Source organism: Sorex araneus, chromosome 1 (genome assembly GCF_027595985.1).
Source record: "Sorex araneus isolate mSorAra2 chromosome 1, mSorAra2.pri, whole genome shotgun sequence".
In the NCBI taxonomy this organism is placed as follows: domain Eukaryota; kingdom Metazoa; phylum Chordata; class Mammalia; order Eulipotyphla; family Soricidae; genus Sorex; species Sorex araneus.
The window spans coordinates 94,167,111-94,188,009 of record NC_073302.1 but is presented as its reverse complement, the minus strand read 5'-3'; the positions used below and the strand labels follow the sequence as shown (position 1 = coordinate 94,188,009).

Below are 20,899 nucleotides of genomic sequence, written 5' to 3'. Positions count from 1 at the left end.
TAAGAGTATTTTCTTTCCCAAAACTGCTTCCTAAGTCGGTGCTTCTCAAGCTAATGTTTATGCCAAGCACTTGAGGATCTTGCAAAGACAAAGATTCTAACTAAGTTTGTCATGAAGCTTGTTATCCTGTATTTTTGTCACAATCAAGGTGAGGCAAAGCTTGCTGACCTATATGTTATACTTTGAATATACACATTATTTTAGATGATTTATGTTTGCAATTCATTGATAGTGCTAAAACCTACTAAAACTCAGTTCTTTTATTACTCAAAAACTTTAAACCAGAAGGCTGGAAAAATTAATTTCTTAAACTTGTTACAGAATAGGCACTAGTTCAGTAAACTCCTCAGATGAGATTTGAATGTAAGCTTAATATACTTGCAATGATCCCATACACAGCTATTCCAAGTGATAGCCATTTCAATGTCTTAGAATCTTAATTAAAAACTTTAAGAGCAATATATAATCAATGATATGACAGCAAGTGTTAATAGGTCTCCCATCTTCCAAAAAGACTTTGAATAATTTTTATAATATTTAATAAAGATGAAAATGATAAGATATTTAAAATCGAGTGGTTCAATTTTTCAGATCTTTTCTTTGGAATATTCCCTTTTTTTGGTGGGGGAGAGCAGTCAGTGCTCAGGGGTTGTTCTTGGTGATATCTGGACTACCGGGAAGTTGCAGAGACGGAAAGCATGTGTTCTGGCACTTGAGCTATTGCCCTGGCCCTAAACAGAATACTCTTCTTTTTTTGCAGGGGGGGGGGCGGGGTGCCTCGGGTAATCTTCTAAACTGTACTAAAAGGTGTGGGAATCCTTCAGCTAATTTTTGACCACCTGGGCCAATGAGTCAGTGCAAGGTCTGTAGATATACAGCTGCTTAGATGGGGAATTACCAGCGATCACTTCAGTCCTCCCGACAGAACTCAGGGGACCATATGGAGTGCCAGGAACACACTCAAGCCAGCTGCTGTGATGCTACCCACTGAAATATGGCTCCAGTGCCATCTTGCGTCTCCTTGATTGGATTATTGCCATGATAGAGGAAGAAGCCAGGACCTTCTCTTTCTCCACCACAGAAGGAAAAGAAGTGCACCTTGACCTATGCTTCACATTCCACACAATTTTTTTTGAATAACGGTGAGATAGTTACAAGCTTTCATGTTTGGGTACAACCACACAATGATCAAACACCCATCCCCCCCACCAAAATTAATTCCAAATGTATCATGATTTAAATGTAAAAGATGAAACTCTAAACATTTTAGAATAAAACAAAGGATTAACTAGCACCAACAAATTCAGTGACCAATCCTCATTGACTTCAGTAACACCATAAAGATAAAACAATGATCAGAAATGGACTTTTATTAATAAAATATTTTTGTTGTTTTTTAATTGAATCACTGTGAGATATAGCGTTACAAAGCTGTTCATGGTCAGTTTTCAGTCATACAGTGTTCCAACACCCATCCCTCCCCCAGTGCACATTTCCCACCAACAATGACCCCAGTTCCCTCCTCCATCTTCCCCCCAGCCTGATCTCTATGGCAGGCAACTTTCCTTCTCTTTCCCTCTCCCATCCTCTGCTTCCCTCCCTCCCTCCATCCCTCCCCCCTCCCTCTTTCTCCCTCACTCTAGCTTTCTCTCTCTCTCCCACCTCTCTCCTCTCTCTTTTTCTCTGCCCCACCCCTTGGGCATTATTATGGTTATCAGTATACAGATACTGAGAGGTTATCATGTTTGTTCCTTTACCTATTTTCAGCCCTCAGTTCTTATCCACAGTTATCATTGCCAGTATCTTTGTCATAGTGGTCCCTTCTCTATCCTAACTGTCTTTTCCCCAAGCACTTGAGACTGGCTTCCAACCATGGACCAAATCTCTTCTGGTCCTGGTTTCTACTGTTCTTGGATATTAATCTCATATTATGACTTTTTATATACCACAAGTGAACCCAGTCATTCTTGTCTATTCCTCTTCTTCTGACTCATTTCACTCAGCATGATATAAGTTTTGATGATTCCATTTGCTTCTGTGTTGTATAAACTATATAGAAAGTAAATTTGTTTGTAATGCTAAGCAGACAGGCTGGGAGACCAGGGACATTAAGGGAAGGAAGGTCACACTGGTTGTTTCCTTGGGGAGTGTATGAGATTTGATGGACTAAGAGCAAATATCTCTATACATTTTCTCAAGTCTAGCTTTAAAAATGGCAAGAACAGATGTTGGAATGAGTCAGCATGTCCTGAACTTGGCCAAACCCTGAATGTATCGAGGCTTTTTACATGAATCACGTTCAAGTTAACAAAGTGCCCCTTACACAGAATCCTGGGGGTCTGGGGAGTCTTATGCAAAAAGAAAAATATGTGCTCCCTATAAATGATTTTATGTAGTTTTTATTTATTTTATTTTATTTTATTTTGCTTTTTGGGTCACACCCGGTGATGCACAGGGGTTACTCCTGGCTCTGCACTCAGGAATTACTTCTGGCAGTGCTCGGGGGACCATACGGGATGCTGGGAATTGAACCCAGGTCGGCTGTGTTCAAGGCAAACACCCTACCCGCTGTGCTATCACTCCAGCCCCTATTTTATGTAGTTTTTAACAGGCATATTTTTTATATTTTAGACCACACCTGGAGTGTGTGATTCCTTTTTAAGTAGAATTTTACTTATTTGAGGGGTTGGAATGATAGGACAGTGGGTAGGAGTCTTGATTTGCATGCAGTCAACCTGAGTTCAATCCCCAGTACCTCATATGACCCACCCAAACCCACTGAGTGATCCTTCAGTGAAGAGTCAGGAGTAATTCCTGAGCACAGTCATATGTGGCCCAAACACACACATTGTTCCGGCCCCTATGAATAATTTTATAGTGATGAAAATGCTCTAGCTTGAATCTGTCAGCATTAATACTGTTGGTGTTAATTTGATCGCTGTGTTCTATTTTTGATGAGAGGTTACCAGAGACCATATGAGCATGCTCTCAGTATAGATTCTCTCTATATATAGTTAGTATAGACTGTCTCTATATCTAGTTTCTTACAGTTGCAAGTTAATTATCTTAAAATAATTTTTAATACCAAGCAAAATTATCAATAGATAATTTATTACTTTCTTCAATTACAAGTATTCCATTTTATTGAATGAAAAATGTATATATTAGTTTTACAGAGATAAATTTAATTATGTTGGCTTGGGGCTGGAGCGATAACACAGTGGGTAGGGCATTTGCCTTGCATGCGGCTGACCCAGGTTAGATTCCCAGCATCCCACCTGGTCCCCCGAGCACCGCCAGGAGTAATTCCTGAGTGCAGAGCCAGGAGTTAACCCCTGTGCATCGCCGGGTGTGACCCAAAAAGCAAAAAATAAATAAATAAATAAATAAACCAAAAAAAAGTTAATTATGTTGACTTAACATATTTTTTGTTTTTTTTTCCTTTTTTTATTTTGGCTTGACATATTAACTTGGAAGATAACAATGGAAAAATCTTTGTCAAACTAAAGCACTACCAGTACTTTTTCTAAATATGGACTTTTCCATTTATTATTGTAGAAGAATAAAATTCCTTTAGTAAGTATGTTCTGAATTCTAAAGAAGGTTTTGATCATACTCATGTAAATTTTAGTAAGGCAGAAATGACCTGTGAATTCCACTTTTAGATAAAAATTATGTGCCTTTATATACAAGCCAAAATATTCTAAAGAGAAAAATATCATAATACAAGGAAATTATCCTTTTACTTTGTATGCTTAGCACAAATAATTCTCAAAAATGAATACAGTCTAGGCGATCATGGGAGGGAGGGGCATAACTGGCACGTCCTCCGCCCAGATAAGATTTGGAGCTGCGGCGTGCCAAAGGACCCTCTGCTTCTAAAGACTATGATTCGAGAGGTCTTCTAACCCATTTTGGCACCCAGAGTGGCTTCTTACAGAAATGCATCTAGACTGTGAACTGAGCTAAAATATCAGAAATCCAAAACTGTGCAGCTGCAAGAGTGGCCACGCGAGCTCATAGAGTCTTCATTCTCAACAATGAAAAGAAATTATTAAATGATGCCTTTTCAGCAGGCCTGATTGTTGGGGGGAAATTCCAGACAATAATAGTGAGTTCTCTATTGAAATACTGAATGTATTCAAAGTATAAAGAGAATAAAGTGAAGATCATTAGCTACTTAGATGGGGGGTGGGCGGGAGGGGGGTATATTGGGGTTCTTAGTGGTAGAACATGTGCACTGGTGAAGGGATGGGGGTTTAATCATTATATGACTGAGACTTAAACCTGAAAGCTTTGTATTTTTTTCACGGTGATTCAATAAAATAAAAATTTTTTTTAAATGAATACAGTCCTTTTAGATAATTTTTTAGCACAGTATTCTTTCCAACATATAGCTTTATATGTAAATCAAAACAGCATCACAGAGATCTGAGGGATAATACAGTGGGTATGGTGTTTGCCTTGAATGTGGTCATCCAGAGCTTGATTTTCACCACCACATCTAGTTCTCTGAATACTGCCAGGTGTGATTTCCAAGCACTGTGCCAGGACTAAGCTCTAAGGACTACCAGACTTACCAAAATAAATAAATAAGAACTTAAAAACAAGCATCACAAATCCATAAAGTGTAATTGAATGTTACATTAAATCTTGTAACATTTAATAGTGTCTATATTAAACATTCCAAATCCCATATATATTTTAAATGGAACAGAATTGTGTCTGACAATACTCAAAATTCATTTTATCTGCAAAATTATTCTAAATGATATGCTGAGTATAGGTTAGGTAAATCTACCATTATATAAAAGACAGACATTTATCCAACCAAAGTTAAGCAAATAATTATTATCTGATGTTTAGATAATAATTAGAATAACTTTACATTATAAAACAGAATAATGGGAATTCAGTAAACTATAATAAAGGAATTTATATTTTATTTTATTCCCCTATTATTTTTGATGTACCATGATTTACAATACTGTCAATGATAGTGTCATCCATAGATAGTTTCAACAATACGCTCTCCACCAGAGTTTAGTTTTGTTCTTAAAGAGTCATTGAATGGATTTTACTCTTTTAAGACTCACAAGGACAGAAACTGCCAAAATAACACTCAAAGTTCCCATCTAGTTATTCAGTTATTCTCAATAATATCTCATAGAGCCACTGCACATTATCAAACTGACATTGATACATTATAAATTAAACACTTTATTTAAATTTTTATCAGTTTATATATGTGTTCATTTTTAGTGTACTGTGTCATGAAATATTGTCATATATACACATGTATTTGAGAATTATATAAACATATACATATGAGAATTGTCACTGAATATATCCATGGTGTTAAAAGGGATCACTCAGATAGAGTAAAAAGTGAAAGAGAAGAATTGAGATCAGGTCCTTGGCAAATGCCCAGTTAAGGGTTGGGTGTAGGAAAGAGCAATGAGTGAAAGGCTAGGGTAAATGGCCAGAGAGGTAGGAGTGATGTCCTAAGAAAATGATGTCTTGGAAGCAAAGGAAGAAAGTCTCCGGACAACAGCAGTGACTGGAGAAGGAGTGAAGAGTAAAGTAAAGGATAAGAATATTCTGGGCCTGGCTAAGTGAGGTTCACAACTGACCAGAACAGTTGTGATGAAGAGTTGTGATGGAAAGAAGAATGAAGAGGAATGTCTAGTGAAGTGGGTGGGGCAAGGCATGCAAACAGAAAATATTCTTAAAGCAGGTCAGAGTTCAAACAAATCTAACATACAGGAAGAACTGATGGGTAGAAAGAAAGAAAGGTATTTCTGATTTTGATGTAACCAAAGATATAAGTAAGTCTTGCTAGTGGTTTATGTTTGATTTAGCAATTTAAATATCTATGATCCCAAGCAGTCTTCCTTTCACTCATGTTAGTAAGAAATAGTGCATTGAATATTTATTGAACACCTATTCATGCGGGATATCTGAAGATAAGATCTCATTGCTAATGCAATGAAGTTAAAGAGTTTTAAACTTAATAATAGTAACAGATTTTATAAAATATTCCACCTTGGATAGAGGGGGAAAAAAAGCAAAAAGAGGAGAGATAATGCAGCAGGTAAACATTTGCCTTGCACTCAGCTGACCTAATTAGATCCCTGGCACCACCTAGGGTTCACCAAGTCCCACCAGGAGAGATCTCTGAGCACAGAGTCAGGAGTAAATTCTCAGTACATCAGGTATGGCACCAAAACAAAAAGAAAAAGCAATCACTGGGAAGGAAAAAGTCTGGTGTAGGATAACATTGGGATTGTCCTTTTAGCCTTACCACAGGGAACTTAGTTTACCTTACAGCAATGTCCTTTCTGTATGAACACAGGAAGACAGTTAATATTATGCTTTGTAACTTGGAAGTTGATTACTCCAATAATATTTACCTCTGGGCATCTGCTTTCTCGACTCAGTTGCCCTTAGTTCCTAGCACCCCAAAAGCAGGGTCCTGGTGAGGGACGGAATGGACCCAGAGCAAGCTGTGAGCTACCCTGGCATTGAAATGGGCCAGGCCAAAGTGCCACAATACTCAACTATAAGTTGAGAGCATGGTCATAGATAAGTGCTGTCATAATCCAAAAGTAACGCGACGAGACTAGGACCCTGCTGGGGTTAGGAAGACTAACCTGGCTTGAGGACTGTAGTCTGGAATATATATTGAGATGTCCTCAGAAAGAACCAAACTTTAAGTTTAATATATCTCTTACTGTGCTCATACAGATTGACATTGCTAGAAATAGTAGAAGTAGATTTAGTATAACTATTTAAGTGGATTACTAGCTGAGGAAAGAAGTGACACACCCTGGATGGGATCCCACCCTTGAGTGGATCTCCTAGTAATCTGGAGTAATTTCCTTAGATGAGATTTTGTTAATCTCCTGGAGAAATGGTCTTACTCCTCTTTGTTGATTTGTTTATGTTCAACCCACCTTTGTGTCACCACCCTATGTGATTGCTATATAAACTAAGACTGTAAGGGGAGAAGACACAGAGAGGAAGAAGACACATAGAAACAGGGAAGAAGACACAGAAGTAGAGCACAAAACAAAAGAGAATCAGGGAGTCATCAGAGCCAGAAGCAAGGGAAAGAAAGAGCACAAAGCGAGTCAGAAGTAAAAGTCCGAGTCAGAAGTGAGAGCGGGTCAGAGTCAGAAGTAAGAGTCAGAGTCAGAAGTGAGAGCAAGGGGGGCCTCCAGAGAGAGAAGCAGAAGGGTTCCGGAGAGAGAGATCAGAAGAAGAGAGGTCAGAAGAGACCAGAGGAGAGACAACAGAGACAGAGTCAGAGATAGAGAGAGAGACAGAAGAGAGCACAGCGGCACACACAGAAGCAGAGCACAAAAGGAGGAGCCATCCTGATCCAGTCCATACACAGCGGCTTCAGAGCACCAAACACGAGTGGCAATAGAGGGAGAATGCAGTATTTTGGGAATTACAAAGTTTTTAACTGTCAAAGGATAATTTTGGTTGCATGGTGGAAAATGTACTGAACAGTGGAAGGATTGGTAAGAGGTGATGGTCTTTTAAGTTGGGGCAATAGCAGGATAAATGGAAAGAAAAAGATAAACAGGAGCTAGAACTTTCCACATGTGTCCCTGCTGTCTCCACTTATGACAGGGAGAGCAGGCGCAGCCTACTTGTGTAAACCAGAACTTATTTCTTATTCCAACTTGTGGGCTAGGAGAGAGTTCTTCCTTGGTCCTGCTACCACTGGTGATTTGCATTGGCTTCTCTTGATGGCAGCTGGCTTCTCTAGTGTGCTCTGGATCTCATCATAGGAACTGCATTCAAGTATCTCAATCAAATGTCTTTTCATTACCACCCACAGATCTGAATTTCTGTCTTTTGTTATGACTGACACTTAAGAATTATGACAATGTCAGGGCAGAGAGCTTGTCTTGCCAAATTAATATTTGCTAAGTGAACAAATTACACAGAACACCTATTTTTGTTGTGTGTCCTTTTATTTGGAGGACACACTTAGCATTGTTCAGGTTTTTGCTCAGGGCTTTTGCTCAGAACTTACTCCTGGGTCTGTATTCAGGAGTCACACTTCATGGTACTTGGGCAATTGGGAATCAAACTAGGGTCAGCCGTGTACAATGCAAGCATCTCAATCTCATTGTCCCCAGGAATCCATTTATACAAGAAGGAAATTGAGGCTTATTCTAGTTTTAATCAAAACAACGAGAGGTAAGTTGTATAGTTAGTATGATCAGGCCTCTGATCCCAGATTCTATTAAACAATTTGCCTAATTATTAGACAAGAATCTGGGAGTTTCATGGTCCACATGAAATGGTGTTTTAATAGGGGACATCGGTATTTCCTCATTCATCAAACACCTTGAAGGTCAGTTGCTGCTGTTACTTATCATTTCTTGCTCCCAAGCTTCATTTTTGTTAAGCTTTAGTCCTGATTGTAATATATCCATTCGATAATCCAATTTTTATAAACTATATTATTATTTTGGTTTGGTGCTTGAGGCTTGCTCCTGGGTCTGTGCTCAGGGATCACTCCTAGCACTGCTGGGTTCAAATCTGGTTGGCTGCAAGGCATGCACTTTACCCACTGGACTCTCTCTCCAGCCCCAGTAAGATATTTTATCAAATATTAAATTAGTCATCTTAACAACTGAGAGTGTACTTTTCAAATATCATTTATATATACATAGTCTGAAAATTTATAAAAAAATATTCAGAGGCTGAAAAAATAATGTTTTATAGTTTGGCTAAATAAGTTAAATTATTTAAGAAAATTAAAATTTTGAACATAAAGTGTCTCAATCTGCAAAACAAAGTCATTCAAGTTTACTTTTCTTTATATTGTAATGAGCAGGAACAGCAGACCCCTCTTAACTTACACAAACCAGAAATTTTCACTCTATCACTGTATCACTGTCATCCCATTGTTCATCGATTTTCTCAAGCGGGCGCCAGTAACGTCTCCACTCATCCCAGCCCTGAGATTTTAGCAGCCTCTCCTTACGACTGGGGCCTCTTTTCAGGGTCAGGGGAATGAGACTGTTATTGCTGCTGTATGTGGCATGTCGAATACGCCATGGGGAGCTTGCCAGGCTCTTCTGTGTGGGCGGGATACTCTCGGTAGCTTGCTGGGCTCTCCAAGAGCCATATATATATATTTCCCTAATGATGATGTGTTGTGCGGTCCAGGAATATGTTCACTCATGCGTGAGGCCTTGGCCCGAGTGTGTGGAAAGCGACTTGGAGTGTAGCGGTGGTGGGGTAGTGGAGGTCGGCTGCTAAACCCAAGAACTAAGGAAGACCATTTTCTAGAATATATTTCATCAAAATTCACAATTTTAAATAGCAAATGTGTAAATGTTTAATGACTAGAGACAGGGTCTAAATTTTATACTCACTCTATCATGAAACTTTTTATTCTTTTCCCTAAGTCTCTTCAGTTGAATCATGAATCGTTCTAACATATTCTCCTTTGCTTGACAGCTGGTAATAAATAAAAATGTGTTATAATTTTTTAGCCTTTAAAATATTAACGAGACAAAATTTTTAATTCAATAAAATCATTTGAAGTGAAATCCAGTAGTAAATTATATTATGATAACCCATTGAGAAATAGGAAACTTTCTTAATGCTTTGTATTTTTGAATATTTTTTACTAATTTTGTTAAAAAACTTTCTTAATACTGTGTATTTCTGAATATATTATACTAATTTTACTATTTTACTGTAAAAAATTGATATTTACATTAGAGAGATCAGTTTAAAAAATAATTTCCCATTTGTATTTTACAGTCATAATTTTGTACTTTATATTTACTAATAATTTAGCTTAAAGGAATCTAGGAAAGGCCACATAGAAAACAACTTTCTTAGAATTCTAAAAAGAATTCAGGCAAAAATGATAAACCACAGATAGGCTTTATAACAGAAAGTATATCCTTTTGAAATATTTAGGTAAACTATATGTAACCATTGTTTCAAGGTCATTAGTATACCACTTTCAATACGTAATAGGAGCTTCTTTCCTGACACAAATACTTTTGGAGGGAGATTGAGTAACATCAAATATATCTTCTTACATCCAACCAATATTTGTTAAGTATCTGCTAATTTAAAAAAAAAGACAAAAATTGATAGACTTAGTTTTAGGTCTTTTGATGGCTATTTGAAATGTAGGTAAATCTTTTTAGTTAGTAAGTTTTACAGTTGTTTTTGTTTCTGTTTTGGGGCCACACCCATCAATGCTAAGGGTTACTTCTGGCTCTGCACTCAGGAACTGCTCCTGGTAGGGCTCAGGGGACCGTACCATGTAGGTTGCCAGGGGTCAAACCCAGGATGGACGCTTGTACTATCTCTTTGACCCCTGAGGTCTATAATCTTATTTTATCTATTTTTTAAAAAGTTTTTATTAGTGAATCACTGTGAGGTACAGTAGTTACAAACTTACGAACTTCCATGTTTGCATTTCAGTCATACAATGATCGTTTACTCATCCCCCCACCAGTGCCCGTTCCCCTCCACCAATGTTCCCAATATCCCTCCCACCACCCCCATCCCACCCCCCATCACCCCACCCCACTCTGTGGCAGCGCATTCCCTTTTGTTCTCTCTCCTTTTGGGTGTTGTAGTTTGCAATAGAGGTATTGAGTGGCCTTCATGTTCGGTCTATAGTCTACTTTCGGCACACATCTTTCAACCCCAATGGAGGTCTCCTCCACGGCTTGGAAAACGGCTCACATGCTGGGGAAATGGCAGCTCAGAGAGAGAAGGAAACACCAGGTAAAGGATTTTGTGAAGATCCATTTGGGTTGAAAGAGATGAGGTTTATAATTTTAAATGAGACCAAAAGAGGCCAATGTCAATAGCTTCAGGTTTATCCCTCATTGGAATTTTAAAAAGAGAGAGAGAAAAAAAATACACAGCAAAACAGTAACAAGGGTCAAAAGGTAACATGATGGGAGAACTGACCACAGAATTGAGTGGAGGGATGAAAGGCTGTTGGGGTGCTTGTGGGAGAGAGATAGGTACTGTCAATGGGTGTGTGTTGGGTTCATGTACGTAAGAAACCATTATTAATAGTACTGTTAACCATAGACATCTCCATTTAAAAATGAAATAAAATGAGGGAGAGGACAAGAAGGCTCCCATTTTGTCCCAATTGATTTGTATCTACCTGATATCAAATTCTCTAAGGTTCTATTTCCAAGCTGTTAGTGGAGATAAATTACCCAGTCTCTGGATTAAAAGTTAAAAAAATCTTATGTGAATTTTTTAGCGTGAAGTGTCTACTAAATTAATGTTGAATGTTGATCCTTACGTCCTCAGCAATTCCCCATAACTCTCAATATATTTGTAACACTGTATCCTTAGAGAGAAAAGCAACACTGTTAGTATATTTGAAATTTAAGTTGAATTTAGATCTGGATTTTATTAGTCTTCTAAGGACTCAACCTACTTAAACTGTGGCTTACTCTTCTATACATATTTAAGAATAGGAGCTCTATAGTTTCTTTTGAATTCCAGGATTAGCAATTAATATCAGTCAGTAGTCTCATTCATGGAGTCATACATCCTACACAGACCTAATGCTCTGTTACAATAATTGTTTCAGGTATTACATGCTATCAGAAATGACCTTTATGATCTTTGTTTTCAAAGAGTCTAATTCAGTGGACAATAAAGAAGCAAACACACAAATATATTATTTATACAGTATCAACAAATCTCACAATGGCGACATTAATGGTGCCTGCACGAGCAAATCGATGAACAATGGGACAACAGTGCTATGCACCTGATAAATACTCTGGTGAAATAACAGGATATGAGAAAAATAATAAATAGAATGGATAGGTTTATTCACAATAGTATGAAATAAGGCTTATTGCTTAATAAGAAAAAAACCCCTCTTACTTCTAGAGCTAAAACATGCAAAAGTTTTGAAGAAGTGCCCCCCCTCTTCCTTCTCTCTCTCTCCTATTTGTAGTACCAAGGATCAAACCATTTACATCTCCCATTCTTAGGAGAAAAATGTGCTAATAAACATTCTATGCAAAATCTAAGCAAATCACTCATGTATATTTTAAAATGATAACAATAATCCTAATTCTTTGCACATATAGAATAGGCAAATGAATCTCAAGTACGTGGTCTTCATCTCTGGTTGAGACTGAGTCTGTGGGTTGATTGGCTAATTTTCTGGCTTTAACTTAGAGTTTCCTGGATGATGGCTAAGCATAGACTGAAGATTTACATGGACCATAAACTGAAAAAGTTGACTGTGTATCTGAAATTCAACTTTAACTGATTTTTCTGTACTTTTACTTGCTCTATTTTACAACGTGACAATCCTACCATTTCTTTTATCAGAACAGTTAGAAACAAATGGACCTATGATCTTCTCTTGTGCTCCTTCTGAAGTAGGAAGAAAGATCTGTGTGGCATCATCAGGCCTCAAGAGGAATTCTGAGATGTCCTAAAGATTCCATCACCCAGATTGGGGGAGTAGAATGTAGTTACAGGTTTAACATCCAAAAAATAAAACCTTGAGATTTGCTTCAACCTTCTAATGCCTCATGAAGGAAAGAATTTATCAGAATATAAACAAGGTTGAACTCCAAAACTCTATCCTATTAGCCACTGTGAGAATTTAAGCTTTGCTGTTCACTTCAGACTTCTTTATTTTCAGAAAACATTCATCTATCCAGTGCCCTAGTAACTTCTATGTCACACTAAATGCTGAAGCAAGGGGAGTAAGAAAACAATGAGACAATACTATGAAAGTAGTTTAAAATGATAGACCACTATTCTAAAGCACAATAAGAAATTGCTAGTAACATAGTCACCCTGTCCTCTTTTTATTGCTATTAGTATGCCAACTTTCTCCCTTCATACCATTTAAATAGAAATTATGAGAAAAAATAGATTTAAAGAAAACTGTTTTTACTTTAAACCCATAATGATCCACATTCTTTTTAAAAATTATTAATGTGTTGTTATGGGCTGGAGCGATAGCACAGTGGGTAGGGTGTTTGCCTTGCACGCAGCTGACCAGGGTTTGATTCCTCCATCCTTCTCAGAGAGCCTGGCAAGCTACTGAGAGTATCCTGCCCTCATGGCAGAGCCTGGCAAGCTACCTGTGGTGTATTTGATATGCCAAACACAGGAACAACAAGTCTCACAATGGAAATGTTATTGGTGCCTGGTCGAGCAAATTGATGAACAACGGGACAACAGTGCTACAGTGCTACAGTTGTTTATGGGCCACAGCCAACAGTACTCAGGACTTATTCATGGCTTTACACTCAGGGATCACTCCTGGTAGGCCCAAAAGACCACATGGGGGGCTAAAGTGATAGCACAGTGGGTAGGGCGTTTGCCTTGCACGCAGCTGACCCGGGTTTGATTCCCAGCATCCCATGTGGTTCCCTGAGCACTGCCAGGAGTAATTCCTGAGAGCAGAGCCAGGAGTGACCCCTGTGCATCACTGGGTGTGACCAAAAAAGAAAAAAAAAAGAAAAAACACATGGCATGTCAGGGATTGAACCAGAGTCAACTTCAAACAAGAGAAGCACTCTTCCCACTGTACTATAGTTTGGCCCCTATATTCACACTTATTCCTATATCTGTATCCATACCTCTAGAAAACTGGGAGGAAATAAGTCTAATGGTGAAAATTAAAAAACTGCCAATAGAGATGATCCCTTTGCAGATTTAGGATTAGCTATCTTAGCTCCTCAAAAACAGCCCAAGAGTTTGAGGATCTTTTCTCAACATGGAGTTACCATATACACGAAAAACCTGATCAAAGGGCAGTTTAGATTTATAGTTTTCCCCACTACCATTACTCCTCCAGAATATCTGAATAATTTACTTGTAGTTAAGAAAAGGTCTATTTCATTGAAGGTGCTTCATCACTGAGTGTAAGTATTTTATATTTTTTATTTCCTATAGCAATAGATAAAATTAATGTCTTCTTTTTATTTCATAAATATAATTTTGTCTTTAGACAAGACTCATCACTACTTAATAAGGAAACTCTAGGTTCTGGAAAGATAGTATAGTGGGTAAGGCACTTGTTTTCCATGCAGTTGACCCAGGTTTGATCCCTGGCACCACACACAGCACCCTGAGCACTGCCAGAAGTGATCCCTAAGCACAGGCAGACGTTGCACAGTCGTCTAATCCCCAACTCCCACAAAACAAAAAGAAACTCAAAATGTATACCAGGATGGTTTATAGAGAAGCAAAATATAGTCTTCAAGGAATTATAAATTGTTGAGGAAGAGCAAGGTAAAATTTATCTTCCATAATTAATGCTAACATTCTCATTCTATATATTCCAAATCTCAGTAGTATGGAAACACAAATACCTAAACCATCTGTGAACTTGAGTTCTAAAACAATCTATATTTTAGTCAATTATTTATTTTCATCCACAACCATATGCACATCTAGATCTCTATACATTTCTGCATCTATATCTACTCTTAGAAAGTTGGGTGCAGGGGAAACAAGTATTAAGGAGGTAAGATAAAACATTACTCTGAGAGGATCACTCTGTGTGTTTAACACTGGAGTGTCAGATTTCTACAAACAGCATTAGAGCTTTATGCACTTATTTTCTTTTTCTTTTTTTTTTTAATTTATTTTATTGAATCACCATGTGGAAAGTTACAAAGTTCTCAGGATTATGTCTCAGTTATACAATACTCAAATACCCATCCCTTCACCAGTGCCCATATTCCACCACCAAAAACCCTAGTATACCTCCCACCCCCACCTGCGTAACTGATAAATTTCACTTCATTTTCTCTTTACCTTGATTACATTCCATATTTCAACACAAAACTTACTATTGTTGTTGGAGTTTCCCCCCCAACAAGATAGCCCTACTGCCAAGGAAGCATTTGATAATTAGTTTTCCATTGCTGAGAATGAAGAGATATGAAGTCCTGCTGTTCCAAGTACATAACTCTTTTTGTTTATGCACTTATTTTCTTGGGAAGGTGTTGTGTGAACGTACATGCGGTCAGAGGTGCTGAGATAAGGAACTCAGAAGAAATGTGTTTCATGGAGGTTCAAGGCTCTCTCTGGCTCTTGGCAAAGGTAGAGAGCCCATGATCTCCTTTTATTGATCATGGTACCTCTAAAGGGTGCAATACAGTGACGTCACCAAAGGCATCAAAAGAAGTTACAGGAAGAACATTGAGGCAGTAGAATATGCATTATTTCCTTGCATCTGCAGGCCAGTAATCTTGGCCTCTGGAAAGAAGATACAAAACCCAAACTGAAACCTTTCTTGGGCTAAAAGCACTTGGATTTACATCCCAAAGACAAAACTGGGCCTGGCACCAGAAATCTACATCCCAAAGACTAGGCTGGGCCAGAGCCTACAATTTACAATAAAGGTCAGGCCTGGCTAACACCAGAGATCTGCATGTCAAAGAAAAGCCAGGCTTCTGTGAGAGAAGGAAAACTGCTCTTTTCAATATACTGAAATTATTTTCTGAAGGCAGCTTGAAGGGGGGAAATGTTCCTGTCTGTAGTACAATCTACGTGGGCTCGCCCTGATAGTTCAGTCCATCCCCAACAGGAAGGATTTTTGAAAAGTTCAATTGTTGAAGAGTCATTTCTTAGTTTTCTGACCCTTAAACTAACTGCTCACTCAAGAACATACGAACAGACTATAGTCTCAAGAAGGAGTTGGATTTTCCATGAAAGCTCTTTGGAATAAAGTAACAGAATGGGAGACTAACACCCAAGCATAGTAGGGATAAGTACCAGGAGGTTTGCTCCATGGCTTGGATGCTGGCCTCACATGCTGGGGAAAAAGACAGCTCAGATAGAGAAGGGACCATCAAGTAGGGTGCTTAGAGGGCCCGCTCAGGATGGGGATGCATGCCAAAAGTAGACTATAGACCGAACATGATGGCCACTCAATACTTGCATTGCAGAGCACAAAACTAAAGGAGAGAGTGAGTAAAAGGAAAGGTGCCTGTCACAGAGGCAGAGGGGGGGAGGGAAGGGAGTGGGGGGAAATGTGAGGGGTACAGGAACATTGTTGGTGGAAAATAGCACTGGTGGAGGAATGGACACTCCATCCATTGTATGGATTTTTTCTTTTTTTTTTTTTGCTTTTTTGGGTCACACCTGCAATGCTAAGAGTTTACTCATGGCTGTACACTCAGGAATCACTCCTGGCAGTGCTCAAGGAACCATATGGGATGCTGGGAATTGAACCCGGGTCGGCCCTGTGCAAGGCAAATGCCCTACCCACTGTACTATTGCTCCAGCCCCTTGATCCATTGCATGACTGAAACGTAAGCATGAAAATTTGTAAGCCTGTAACTGTACCCCACAGTGATTCATTGAAAAAATTTTAATTAATTAAAAAATAAATAAATAAAAAGACAATTATTTTAAAGACTGAGTCATCAGCACCACAGGTTTCACTTTCAACCTTATCCTTATCCAATAATGGCTTTCATTTACAAATCTCAAGTATTCTACAGATTCTGCTCTATCTGGACAACCCATCAGAGTTTACTGTTGTCCTCTCTTCCTTCTCTCAATTCCTGTACTCTGCTATCTTTTCCATAAATCATCCCTCTATCATATATTCATCTTTATATTCATGCTCTGTACATTCATAAGTTACTTCTTTTCCAAAGATCAGCTCCAAAATCACCACCTCAAAACTTTTATGGGTGCTTCTAAATCAGGTTCTTTAGTTAAGCCCTGAAGCACCTATAACTTTTCTTTCATATAGCACATTATAGCAATATTAAGCACAAATATTGAATGTGAAGCATGAATTAATTTAATGTCTTTCTCACAGCTTCATTAGATCAAAGACCACATTCCAGGTCACAGCTGTCCTCCAAATCCTGGCATTTGCCGTGTTCTTGTGTGAGAGGCAGATTCTTCAGTATGATCATAGAAAAGGGGGGAATGTGAGAGGCAGATTCTTCAGTATGATCATAGAAAAGGGGGGGCAGTGTGAGAAGTGGCTAACTCGCCTCTTCTCACTCTGGCCATAAAGTTTGTAGGAGATAGCTCAGGCCAAGAAGGATATATGGCTTCACTGAGGTAGTTGATTAACAGTACCACTTGGTGGGAAGCAGCCCTGGCCATGAAGGATATATGACTGAGCTAATGAACTAAAGGTATTAACTGGTGTTTACACACACAGAGCTGGAAAGTTAACACACCTGTGTCTTGTATCCTGTGTCTAACTGATAAGTATCTAATTGATAAGATGCTTACTTGATGTATGGAAATACCTTACTTGATGTATGGGAATTGGGAATGACTCCCTAATTGGGAATGTTTTCTTGATATATTGTTCCTGTATGCTTTTGTTCACTTATGAAATGTTTAAAGCTATTTCTGTCTTTGGAATTGTTTATCTTTGTGCCTACTCCTGAGGCCTGTGTGCCCAGAATGGCTATATAAACCCTCTGCTGTAAGCCTTCAGGGTCGAGCTCTGACCTTCTGCTTTCGGCAGGACAGCTTGGCCCCAGCTAGCTGGAATATAAAGTCTAGGTGTGTGTTTTGCAATCCCGCTGGACTCTTTGTCTCTCTGAATACTGAGGGGTGGTCGCGGTCCTAACACTTGATAAGTCTTAAGTGCTTATTCAGTGAGTGCATAAATGAAGAAATTTTATTTTATTTAATTTTTTTTGGGGGGGGTCACACCTGGCTGTGCTCAGGGGTTATTCCTGGCTCTGCAGTCAAGAATCACTCCTGGTCATGCTCAGGGGACCATATGGGATGCTGGCAATCAAACCCAGGTGGCCATGTGCAAGGCAAATGCCCTACCTGCTGAACTATAGCTCCAGCCCCTGAAGAAAATTCATAAAGAGAATAAGACTGATGGATTTGTTCACTTCCTAAGAATGAAGTATTAAAACATCTGCCCTGTGCCAAAAGTTTGGTTTTTTTTCAAAGAATTTGTTATTCATTAATTGGATAAAATAGAAACTTCGACTATCTTCTTTAGTTTTTCCTCCAAGAATGAGACATTAAAAAACTTGGAGTGATCTGTAGCCATTTGGAGACAATGTAAATTGGAATATCTGTCACTGACACTGTCATCCTGTTGCTCATCGATTTGCTCGAGTGGGCACCAGTAACATCTCTCATTGAGAGACTTATTGTTACTATTTTTGGCATATCCAATATGCCATGGGTAGCTTGCCAGGCTCTGCGTGTGGGCGCGATATTCTCTGTAGCTTGCCGGGCTCTCCGAGAGGGGTGGAGGAATCGAACACGGGTCGGCCACATGAAAGGCGCCCGCCCTACTGCTGTGCTATCGCTCCAGCCCTTGGAATATCTAGAAATGAAAAATCTTAAAGGTTTCTTTCTTGGGAATTTAGGAATTGGCTCATGTAGGATAACATATTCTCAGGTAGTTTAGGTTTATTGGGTTTTTCCCATTACAGTGCTCCCTTTCCTATGTATTTATTTGTAACTTCTTTCTTTGTGTGCTATTGACTTAGAAATAATGTTTTTCTCTTCTCCTTGAGTCCTTTGCATTGTTTATTCAGAGCCATGTCCTTTTGTATGGACACAGGAAGACTTAGCAAATGCTAAGCTTTGTAACCTGGGAGTCTATTTGACTCTACATGATATTTTCCTCCTGGGCATCTGTTCTCTGGACCTAAGCCTTAGCTGCCCTTACTTCCTAGCACAACCAAAAGCAGGGTCCTGATGAGGGATGGGACGGACCCGGGGCAAGTGGTGAGTTGTGTGATACCCTGGCATCGAGATGAGCCTGGCCAAAGTGTCTAATGCTTAACTATAAGTTAAGAGCTTGGTCATGGACAAATGCTGTCATGATCCAAAAAGTAATAACTAGATTTGGACCCTGCTAGGGTTAGGAATGATTAATCTGGCCTGAGTGCTGCAGTCTGAGTCTGTGGCAAGATATCACCAGGAGAGCTGCCCTACAAGCCTCAATCTATTTCTTACTATGTCCATACAAAAATAACTAGTATTAAGATGTTAATGAGTTCTTGGACTAAGGAAAGGAGAAAAACCTTAAGAGGTATTTTGCCTGCTGGCAGTGAGGAAGGGCTTTGGAATTCTGGGCCCTCAGGAAGGGCTTTCTTATGTTGATTTTGTTACCTGTGTGTAGCAAAGGGCAATGTGGAGAGAGATAAGTAGGAGAGACAAGTGAAGGAGAATCCAGGAGAGGAGACTCCAGAGTGCTGGGAGAGATTGAGAGCGGGGAGAGAAGAGGAGTAGGAAGGAGTAGGAAGGAAGAGGCATGGGGAGAGAATGGAATAAACTGCAACTGATCAATCAACCAGCTTGGCCCTCGTTTCCTCTTTCATCTGCCCCATGGCCCAGGTCGCTCTGGCTGGGCGAGCGGCCTGGGACTGACCCCTTGAATCCGGGGGTGGCCAATAGGGAGAGCCGCTGGAGCTCTTCTCCCAGTCGCCCCTTGACAGATAGTTTTTTACAGGCTCACCCCTGCACTGCTGAGGGTCTATCCTCTCTCTGTGCTCCGGAGCAGTCCTGGCCATGCTCAGGAGACAGTATGCGGTGCTGGTCTAATTGCAGCTGGGGCTGTTGCATGCAAGGCAAGTGCCATTTAAAAAAAAATTTTTTTATTTGTGAATCACCATGAGGCACAGTTACAAACTTATAAACTTTCGTATTTGCATTTCAGTCATACAGTGATCATTTACCCATCCCTCCACCAGTGCCCATTCTCCACAAATGTTCCCCTGTATCCCTCCCACCACCCCCACTCCATCCCCCCCACCACCCCACCCTAAGGCAAGTGTCTTAACCCTTGTACTATCCCTCTGGCTCTAAAGAGATTCTTTTTTTACACTTCTAAAAAGGCTGGAGGGATAGCACAGTGGTAGGGCGTTTGCCTTTCACACAGCCAACCCGTGTTTGATTCCTCCACCCCTCTCAGAGAGCCTGGCAAGCTACCAGGCATATTGGATATTGGATATCCATATTGGATATGCCAAAAACAGTAACAATAAGTCTCTCAACGTTACTGGTGCCCGCTCGAACAAATCGATGAACAATGGGGTGACACTGACATTTCTAAAAATATATGCTAACTATTGTTTGTTTTGTCTATTTGGTAAACTTACTGGTAATCCAGAAATTCCTCATTAGTAGGAATTTGGGCATCTTTTGGAGGATCAGTTTGAATATCCTTTTTATTTGCTTTGGCTGTGTTTTCCATTGTGTAGCTTAGGCTGTAGGAAATACCTGTTTGGATAAGAGACATAGGAAAAGTAAATAGCTGTCTTTGTATTTCCCCTGAGACAAGTCACTTCTGGACTTAAAACTGGCTTTCCCATGCAAACTGTCAAAAATCTATAGACTGAGTTCAATCTGTCATAATCCTGGCACATCATGTATCAATTAGACTCTCGAGTGTGTTAGTTTCTGGTGCAACACTAGTATTCCCTCACACCCTCATTCCCTGTGTGGCTGTCTGTGTCTGCTGTCTCTGTCAACCCTCTACTTAAGAAAAAGCACTGGACTGATCTCATCAATTTAAAATTTCTTCAGAGTATTTGGAAGAGTGTATTGTACACAGCAGCAGCACAATTCATGTTAAAAAAAATTAGAAGAACACAGGACAAGAGTCATAGTGCAGCAGGTAGGGCGCTTGCCTTGCACACAGCTGCCCTGGGTTCCAACCCTGGCATCCCATATGGTGTCACAAGCACCAGGAGGGGTAATTCCTGAATGCATATCCAGGATTGCCACTGAGTGTGACTCAAAATAAAAACAAACAAAACCCACAAAAGCAAAAGTGAGAGAGAGAGCTTTGTGGAGTGAAGTTGAAGAGTACCTTGAATTGCCTCAAGAATCGCTCCTCCCCCCCCCCCCCCCCCCCCCCGCACTAGCTCTG

General features: G+C 39.5%; 1 protein-coding gene across 1 annotated transcript in view; it reads right to left on the bottom strand.

Moving 5' to 3' along the window:
• Positions 1-20,221, bottom strand: part of CCDC83 (coiled-coil domain containing 83) — a 43,908-nt gene extending 23,687 nt beyond the window's left edge. The window contains exons 1-2 of the mRNA XM_004612972.2: positions 20,127-20,221; positions 9,405-9,489 (exon numbers count right to left, since the gene is read on the bottom strand). Coding sequence (XP_004613029.1) covers positions 9,405-9,489; positions 20,127-20,221 — 180 coding nt within the window. The remainder of the gene's footprint in view (positions 1-9,404; positions 9,490-20,126) is intronic.
• Positions 20,222-20,899: the final 678 nt, after the last annotated feature.